This window comes from Brachionichthys hirsutus, unplaced genomic scaffold, assembly GCF_040956055.1.
Source record: "Brachionichthys hirsutus isolate HB-005 unplaced genomic scaffold, CSIRO-AGI_Bhir_v1 contig_675, whole genome shotgun sequence".
Lineage (NCBI taxonomy): Eukaryota > Metazoa > Chordata > Actinopteri > Lophiiformes > Brachionichthyidae > Brachionichthys > Brachionichthys hirsutus.
The window spans coordinates 5,648-15,915 of NW_027181076.1; the positions used below are offsets into that span (position 1 = coordinate 5,648).

The 10,268-nt window shown below is 42.7% G+C and overlaps 1 protein-coding gene across 1 annotated transcript; it reads right to left on the reverse strand.

The window, feature by feature from the left end:
• Positions 1-1,733: 1,733 nt before the first annotated feature.
• On the reverse strand, positions 1,734-9,907 carry LOC137917232 (uncharacterized). Its single transcript, XM_068760052.1, is given in 7 exon segments — positions 1,734-1,905; positions 4,120-4,181; positions 4,183-4,241; positions 7,327-7,403; positions 8,307-8,474; positions 8,989-9,155; positions 9,785-9,907. Coding segments are annotated over 7 exon segments (828 nt in total).
• Between the last annotated feature and the right edge of the window lie 361 nt (positions 9,908-10,268).

Sequence of the window (10,268 nt, forward strand, 5' to 3'; positions counted from 1 at the left end):
ACAATCAAAAGGCTGTTTGAGTGCAGAAGAGACCCCACGGCTGCAAAACAAGCCTGCACTCCATTTAGTGGCGGTTGTGAGTTCGATGCCCCTGTGACATACATCATAAGGTTGGTTTTTGCGAGAACATGCATCTCTGGAGGCATACAACACTGAATTCTTCACATTGTCAATGGATTTTTGACATCTGGAATGCTGTTGTATGTGATGGACTTGGGTATTTGTATAGGGAAATGATTTGGCCTCACAGTTTACACACACAGAAACTTGTGAAATTAATTAAAAGAGAGAAGCCGAGACGTTCAGCCCCCCCCCTTTACTTCCATATGTTTGTAGCTGCTGAAGGAAACAGCAGTAATACCCACCGTGAACAAAAAAAAAAAGGGTGGGGGGGCAGTTAATGCAGTCGGACACATTTCATTCATTGTGCTGTATAGGTTTGGGGGGGGGGGGGGTCAAGATAATTTGAAATTGCTTGTTTCACTGCTGTTCATAAATCAAATCCAAATCGCGATATGTGGAAGGTACACAGCCAAACGACAGACAAAGGCCATTCTGTCTCCCCCGCAGCGCTGTGGCAGAAACGCAGGAAGACTCCCGTCATTTCCCTTGATGGTGGGGGTCCTACAGGTGCACGCAGTAAGTGAATGATGATGATAAGCAAGCGACTGAACGTTTAATTTCAACCTGGCGCAGCCCCTCGTCACTCACTCAGGGACACTTTCAGCTGCAGGGGAGCTTTAAAAACCCACCGATGGGAAGGACCCGCAATAAACGGTCCTGTGAGTCTAACTTCAGGGTGTTATTCCAAAAATGAAATCCTATGTGAACAGAATAAGTACCGTAACAGGAATTTCCCTGCTAATAAGGGATGCATGGGTGTTATAATCAATGTTAACAAACAAAATGTAAACCTTCACCTATATTTAAAGATAACCCATTTGTTTTTGCAAATTGTGCATATTCTTTTCTTTTATTGTCTGGAAGACATCTTGATAAAAAGCCTGTCGACTGCTTTACCCTATATGTATGCTTTAATTTCTTGTGTTCAATGCAAACTTTAATTCACTGGAAATAAACAGTTCCGTGACTCTTATGCTTTATTTGCACCACTTACAACAAGATGAAACAAATATTGACTAAGACAGTTCAGGAAATTTGTTTTTTATTACAATCAAATGCAATTAAAGCTGAAACATTTACAATGTTTTTTATATTATTAAAAAAAAACGAGATTTTGTTCAAAATAAGAAAAATCACAAAGAAGACACGCCATTTTATTTTACTCCACTGACGGAGCTCAGTCTCCCAACTTAGAATGGTCAAATAAAGACTGGGGATAGGTCTCCACAGGTTCACTACTGTCAGTGTGAAGACACGCTGTGATGGCCGGAGGGCTGGTAGCAGGGGTAAAAAAAAAAGAAGAGGTAGAAGATAGTGAGAAACAACATAACCCTATTAACCCCTTGCACCGCAGCCCTCAGGCAATTTGGGCCGCAGAGCATTCGACTGAATGAAAGGGCAGCTGGGAAAAAAGGAGAAGAAGAAAAAAACAGAGAGATTAAATTGTTGTTCACTAAAATGCTAGTTTACAAAAAGGAAAATGAAAGATATGGTGTGTCGTTTATTTTCATGATGAAACATCACATAAGACATGATGAATAAGCAGCAACAACGCAGCTTTGGTTGCCTTGGTGGTGACACCCTGTTTTCTGGGTGTAGCTGGCTGTCCCTCAGTAGTTGTTGCACTTAATCTGATCCCACAAAGACTCAGCATTGAGGGGCTTGGCAGCCACATTTGAGCTCAGGGCGAACTCTTGAGAGAAATTGCTTCCACACTCTGATTTCTCTGCTGTGTCCTCCAAGTCATTAGCACCAATGCTATCAGTTCCTGAAGAACCCTCCCTGGGTGGGGGGTTTGAGCGTCTGTTATCACATGACCACTGACGCATTTGGACAAGGCTTTGATTGTAACATTTGGGAAAAGAAGGCGTCACCACTTGTTCTGCTTTTGATTTATTGAATTAGAGAGACAAAGGGCAAAACTCTCTTGTGGACTGTGGCGAGTAATTGTCATAGTTAAATCAAACCAGGAGGCAGAATGAGCTCTGGGGTTCTGAAAAACTGCTTTCACAATCTGGGACCAAATCTGGCATCAAATCTGTGGACACTTCCATAGCAGTGTTGCCCGGTTGTTAACGTATTTTCCCAGAGTATGCCAAGACGGTTTAACTCGCCGTTAGCAGCTTGCCACATAGATGGCTAGCGATCAAGAGAACATTTTCACCGTCATAGGCTGACGTTTAAGGGGTTTAAATCGTGTCCATCAGGAGGATGTCATCTATTTGTGTGTGTGACATCCATTGGAGCGGCGGCATCTGAATAATTTCTCTGGTGGATTAATAAAGAATTCTGATCTGATCTATTCATTGAGGAGGAAGGTGGACTAGGGTGAAGAGGGAAGGAAACGTTAGCGGTAATATATTATCTGCTCTAAATAAACAAAACCACATTTTGAAGCATTATTTTAGCCCCTCAATCAACGCACATTGGAATAACAGTTCAATATATTCATGTCTCTAAAAATGGAATTATTTTACCCAGGTTCTTCACATTAATTCTTAAATTTAAAGAAAAATCACAGCTCCTATTGTTGTCATCACTCTTGATGACACAATGATTAAAACCAAAGGTTGATGTTGGAATTTAATTACTTGCTGTATCAATGACCCGGTTTTTTTGGGGGGGGGGGTTAAGGGATGGCTGCCAGAAACTACGCCCAGAGGCTAACAGATCAAAGACCATGAAGGGTGGGTGCCCGGGGTCAGAAGAGATTTTCTCGACTTGATAAAGAGATCGGCTCTATCGATATCTTTTAGGCTCATCAAACCAATGCTGAGCAGTTTGCTGGCAACAGATACAACCTTCCTCATTGTTTTTGTGTGTGTTTTTGTAACATTTCAACACAAACAAACAAGACCCACATGCTCTCCGCAAATTCACCGCAGAATATTTAAAACATGGTGACTGACAATGAAATGAAAGCAGCGTTTTGAAGAAGTACAGATTTTTGCCGCCCCCTTTTTCACTGATTAATGTATTTGTCTGACTTCAAGTTGTACTCCAAGACATCCCCCTGGATATTTACACTCCGCATCAGACCATATAGGCTGTCCTCTGACGGTTGTCTGGCAGGGTGTGGATTCTTTCGTAATATATGCTATGACGGCCCGAGCCTATTTGTAATTCTAAAGCCGTCCAAGTATTCTCGTGCGCCGAGTCAGTATGGTGTGAAGAAATGAGCAGCTGTTGAATGCTGACGGACCCCACAACACTGTATGTTTGAGTCGGAAGCTCAGGAGACAACTGTGGGAATAAAAACATTGTCAGGAGGTGATTTATCTCTTCAACTGTCAGAGACAGCAGATCATATTTATCAAGTTAAGTTAAGATGTTCAGATTCATAGCAGCACGGTGTCAATCCTCGAATGAAATCAAAAAGACATAAATTAAACAGCTACTGTTAACTTGAAAAAGCATTTTCTTCAGACAGCAGAAACTCTTTCCATCTGGAGACCAGATCCACATTTAAGACGAGTGCTGCAGTCTTGTATGTCCCCAATTATGAATGGAATCAATAATGTAAGATCAAGAAGACATGTTAAATAATCACACGGAAAGGTGCAGAGCCCAGACCGGACACCGGTTGATGCCAGGAAGCGCTTTTTCTTTTTTCTGTTATACCAATGCTGACGACTAAATGATGATTCAGCCTTGGGAGTGAAGATAAAAACTCAGCAGGGGACCACACATCTGTTGCAGCGGTGGTTTCTCAGATGTTTGTCTGAATGTCGAGAGGAAGTCATGGATCAAATTTGAGGGCAAGGAGAAAAATGTTTCACAGAGCCCTAATGATAAGCTCTGAAATGCTTTTCCTTACACTGCTCCAGAACTCCTCTAAACTGGTTCACAGATTACGACCTAGCTGAAAGAAGACTGGGCATCTAAAAGTCATCTCTTAATTCCTGTTAAATTGTCTCTTAATAGAAGTGTCTCCTCTCCGTGGGAAGGCACGGTGTCGAGTGGTCCGTTTTCCGTTACACTGGTTATCCAACTGACCTGTGGTCACAAGGGTCCGAGCTCTGGGCGTGGAAAATCCTCCGCTGCCCTGTGAGCTGTTGCTTCTTCATCGTCAGAAACAGTATGTTCCAAAGACACCCCGTGACACAGCAGATCACGCCCTGCAAACAGCACATGCATTACAAATAAACATGGGTGGTTTAACTCAAAGGCCAAACTCACCATCTTCATTGCTTGAACTAATTCCCTGCCGATGCTGGTTTTGGCACATTTTGTGGAAGTTTCACGGCTCGCGTTGCCTGAGATGACCTTAGTTAACCCTGGTCCACTCTATTCCCAAAGTCCTGAGACCTTTATCTGGAAAAACAATCTGACATTCCCCACAAGTCTGGTCACTTTGGGATTTAATCATTTATATATTTAAAGGGCCAAGCGAACACTGCTGTTGGCCTTTAACAATGCTGCAAGCCAATTTGAACTCACAGATGGACAGAATGAGCGGTAGCATTAGAAACCTGACACTGCATTGTCTGTCTGATCTTTTATTACAGATGCAGGAATTGCCAAAGTGGATATTTGCAATAAAAATAAATACATCGACTGGAGTTACAGCCCATCTGGCTAAAAAAGGCAATGTCTGTCATTTTATCGACCCCTTCCTTCCACCTTAGCAGCAACACCTTCCTCCATCTTTATCTCCTTTATCTTCCGCCAGCTAAGTGTGAGTGATATGCTTTGTATATCCTCAAAGTCAGAAGCCAAACCTGGAGGCTAAACGTGGAAGGAGTCAAAGAGAGAGTGTCTTCTTTTGTCTGAAATTCTTCCCCATCATTACTCTCTCTTATCAGGCATCAACAGTATGACAACACGCCCCGAGGGTGCACCGCGACCGACCACGTCAAAGGGGAAAATGCGTAGCCGACAAGAAGACGACGGCCGAGTAGATTGTTGAATGCAAACAAAGGAGAAATCTTGCTGTGGCACACACAGATTCAGATCTGGGTCGAACCTTGCACTCGCCAAATGGGTGGCGACTCAAAATCGATCAGCTTTACTTCTTAAGTTCACAGAATTCATAAACAAAACATTGTCATAACTCATACCGTATGTCTCACGTCCCCACCAGTGATTGTGAAGGTGGCTGTGCATGAACTGATCGCTAAGGTTACGAAACTGATGGCTGCACAAATACCAAGCAGAAGTAACAATGCAGGCTTATTGTCAAGAGCCATGACACGAATGTATGGCTCGTTTCCACCACCGTGCTTAAAAGGCCAAGTGAGAAACGCCCAGAGAATCATTTGTTGGACTACTGCATTAGTGTAAATACTACAACAGTTTTGGAACACACACCCATAATGTTAGAAAGCTAAGATAAGCAGCGAGTGCCCAGTGAAATTCCCTGACAGGCTGAAAACAAAAGAAAGCATTGTAAAGTGTTTCTGGACAACAGCTTGTGAGCAAGGACTCTTGCTGTGCAATCTGCAACCTCCATCCATCTTCAATTAAGCCAAGCAGGGGAAAGGAGGGAGGGAGGGCTTTACGTGTGTGTGTGTGTGTGTGTGTGTGTGTGTGCGTGTAAGAGAGAAAGAAAGTGAGTAATAACAACAAGAGCCAGACAGCAGAGCCTACATCAATGTGCTTCGCTGTATTGTCCTGTCGGGGGGGTACGAACATGGCTCTGAGCACAAACGCATCCATTGAGAGCAGGATCGGTGGGTTATCCCAGCGCGTCGCAGCATTACAGAAGATGGGGAGGTATGACTCAGCAGATGTGATATCACGGCTGCTCTGCATGATGGAGGAAGGGGGGGGGGGGGGGGGGGGGGGAAGACCACCTCACTGCTGGCCGTGTTGAAGCAATCACTGCAGACTTCACTGGGTGGATTTATGACTCACTGATGAGTGTTTCCCAGAACTCGGCTACCCGAGGGTATACGCTTTGGTTGTGAGCTCTTTTAAGTGAATGTTAAACCCCCCCCCCCCCCCGCTTATATAATCAGTTGTATTCAACTGTCAACTTTATTGTACAATAAAATAAGTTTGAGTAAAAGCTAAAGTTTACTCTCAAGAGTCTGAATCGATGCCGAGTCACATCACGGCCTCTGACCTCAAAAGAGAGTATTGAGAATGGGCAAAAAAACATTTGGAGCATGTTAGTGATTAATATTAGTGTTAATATTGTGAGTCTAATGTGTGGGATTGAGCGTCGCTGTCTCTATGGAGGTGAATAAGAAAGTACTAAATAAGTTGAACTTGGCCCCATCTTTAACCGTTTAACCAATACCGTACATATCTTAGTCCTTGCTGTGCCTTTGAGCTTTAATACACAGCAGACAATCCGAATCGCATTAAAGTCACCTGAACCTACGTAAGTGAATCTTACCCTGGGATTACCTCATCATGTTTTGTTTTTAATTGTACTAGTTGATTTCAGATTTATCCATTACGAAAGGCCTCCATTACTTAATTCTGAGAAGTTAGAAAGGAGATGTTTCAATCTGTTCATTATAATGGCTATTGGCACCATATTCTGACAGAGATAAAAATACTTCTTTTTTTTTTACCTCCGCCGAGGAGGTTATGTTTTTGCCGGCATTTTTATGTCTGTCTGTTAAGCAAGATAATTAAATCTGGACGGATCTTGATGACATTTTCAGGAAATGTCATCCCATATTCCCTACTTCTAGCTTTAATACCTGAGGAAACAGATCCAGTTGAAACCGGGGTCAATTTTCACAACAAAACTATTTTGTTTTTGGACCCATTCAATAATATCTCTCTTATTAATACCTCCACAAAGCAGGTTCTGTTTTTGCAGTAGTAGGCAAATGGATTTGTTGTATCTGAAAGTGTGCTTTTTGAGAATAGCTTCAAAACTAATAATGATATCAACGTGAATCCAATGCTAAAGGTTTGTTTTCATGGTTATGGAATCTAAAACTATTGATAAAATAAAAAATATTTTGGTGTAAGTCACAATATAGGGAGATTGAGGTGGTCGGCGGAGGTTTTCTTGTTTTATATTAACCCTTATGCTGTGCTTATTTATTTATCTTAATTTGGTGTTAACCGGGTCCGTTCAGACCCTAACACCGCATAAGGGTTAAGCATCTTAATACCCAGTTATGAATTCTAGATTAGTTGGCAAAGCATAGCTTGGTTAATGGGTGGAGAAGCAGCTTTCTCTTTTTGATTGATGACTGTATTTTTAACACACACACACACACACACACACACACACACCTGTGATGAGAATAGTTGGCCCTTGAGATGGATGGATGCCCCCAACTGTTTCCTCTCTTCCGTCCTGGCTTCCAGCACTGAAGGTCAGGTTTTATGTAGAGAAATTAGCATGTGCGTGTGTGAGGGAGACCGTGGAAGAAAAAGAAAAGAAAAAAACATTAACCCATAAATCTTTGACTCGTCACCTTTCAATAACTTCTATTATATTGACCCCGAGAGACATCTGCAAAGCCAGATACATGTGATGAGTAAAATCCTCCAGACACTGTGCATGAGCAATGACGGAAGATATCACGCAGGCTTGTAAACATCAGCAACCGTCTGTACTCTGGAAGTGCCAAAGGTGTGGCCCACACATACGCACATCTGACACATCTGACTTGCTTGGAAACCAAATTTGAAAGTGTGCAACCAAAGAAACGGCCTCTGTTGACTCTGAATACAAAATTCTCCCCCACTCAAAGGTAAATTAGCTAAATTAAGTGCCAAGCTACGTTTGAGTTGTAAAAAAGAGTTAGTCATAAAGTGTGAAACAAGAAGTCTAGCATGAGTCTACGACAAAACAAGACCAGAGCTGCAGCAATTACTGACAGAACATGGATCATTGCCTTGGCAGGATTTGATGGATTCAGCTTCACGTTTTTTAATCTCAACGATAATTACTGGTAGCTGCTTTTTCTTGCTTCACGTTACAGTAAAAGTAATAGTCAGTATAAAAAGTACACTCGACTTCAGACTGAATGAGACATCTGATGACATCACCTAAGACTCCAGGGTTATTATGGGAAATGTCTCCTGTTTCATAGGCCAAATAATTAATCAATGCAATAATAGATTCTTCAATACTGCATGAATTTGGGGTTTGTTTTTGGTTTGTCTTTCAGCTTTTAATGAAAACCCACAGATTTTAGAAAACAAATTTTTTTCACTCGATTTATGACGGAACATCACAGAATGAAAGGACGCTTTGCCGTGCAGACCTTCCCCTCTGCTCCTCATCGCTCTGGTGGTGATGAGTACTGCGTTGGAGCTGGCGGAGGGCATCCTGCAGGCCTCTGATCTTGGCCTTCTTCTCGTTAAGCACCGTGACAAAACGTGAGTACAGCTCCCTCTCCAACGTCTCCTTATCCTGAACCTGCTGCTCCAGCCTGGTTAAGAAAAACAGACGTGCAAAAGAACCTACAGTACATACAAGCAACTGCACTCCCACTCCCATACTGTATGTGTGCACTGGCATGAGGAGAGAAACATGCACAGATAAATTACTATACATGTCCTAGAAAAAATGATGCTGATGTCTACGCTCTGCACAAACACAGATCAGGGAACGAATACCCAGATAAACAATCACACACAAAAAAAGCACCTGGAATATATAAAATAAAACGAGACAAAAGTGACTCATTACGAGTGAGTTTCCAGAATCTCAAGCCTAGTCTGCAAAACTGGGTGGAACCCTCTGAAATGAGTGACCAATAATGATGTTATATTGGATGAATCAACATAAACTGCTGGCAAAACCATTCAAAAGGCAAAAATCCCTGCATGCAAACAAGGCAATCAGCACACAAATACTGAACATGAGGTGACTCTTCTCATCTAAACTTGAAATTAGTTCTCCACAACATATTCTCTCTGCCCTGCTTTCCATCGCTTCCTTACTCATGGAGAATCCTCTGATGCTCCCGTTTCAGTTTGTCGTTCTCATCCATAAGCTTGCAATGATCGGAATCTAGATCCATGCAGCGCTTTAGAGATTGGCCAATCATCTCCTGGTTCAGCTCTAGAGGATCTGGAGCTGGCTGGAGCTCCACAGAACCCAAGGTCACCTGAAGAAAGGAGGAGAAAGACAGACCAAGATCAAATTCGATGTTCCCTACAGTAAGGGGGTCCCCCTCTTGATTCTAGACTTCCTTCTAGAGTCGAGAAGAAGCTGGAAGAATTTTACTTGGGAGCAGTAAGTTATCCCACAAATCCAAAGTCATTCCCAAAACTTCCTTGCAGTGAAAAATGAGTAAACACCTCAATGTCATTCCTGCAATACAGAGGTGCTGAAAAAACATGACATCATGTTTTCTTTGAAGCAGGAGACCAAAGATGACGGGGCGAGTTCTTCTGGTCATCGGCAAACTATGCAAGTGAACACAGTTTCCTCTCTAGTGCTTCTCATTTGGAATCGCAGGCAGGCTTCAGGTATAATAAAACATTCCTCATTTGGTCTGCATTTTGGCACCGGGTCACAGCGCAGGGCTGAGGCTCTGCAGCACGCCACAGACGAATGTGAGGGCGCTCATTGATGCTGCAGTATCAGCCATATTTGCAAGTAGCAGCACAATCTGTTGCCGGGGAGATTCTCCCATGCACACATGAACTGAGGTACTGATCACGACGCACTGGGAAACCAGAAGGCAAAGAGGAGCTAAATCTTCACTGGACTGCTTCAAGTCCGGAGTCCCACCGGAATAAAGCCGCCATCTTCAAAAGATCCCATAAAATGCTTGTGATTTTTCTTTTTCCTGGGCCGATGCTGTCCTGGCAAGCCACACAGCTGTTTCCGCTCCACAGGTGAACCTGAACACATGTTGAGTGGACTTCCACCTCACAGTTGCCACCACAGCCTCAAAGCCGCAAACGTATATGATTTCAAGTCAGTCCATTTCTGTGTTTTGTTTTTTTTTGTTTCCATCTCTCAATGTTGGACTTCTTCTACAACACCAAAAAAAAGGTTTTGCCACATTCATACATTTCTATAGAAGGAACATAAGAAAACAAAACAGGGTAGCCAAACACGAAACAGTCCCTATAAAATGCTGGTGACCTATTAAAGATAATGACGCCTTTCAGAACCTTTCGACAACGGGCTTAATACCGATTGATGATTCTCGAAAACTCTATTTGCATACCGACAAGGAAGTCAGGGATTAAACAACTGTCTCCTTAAT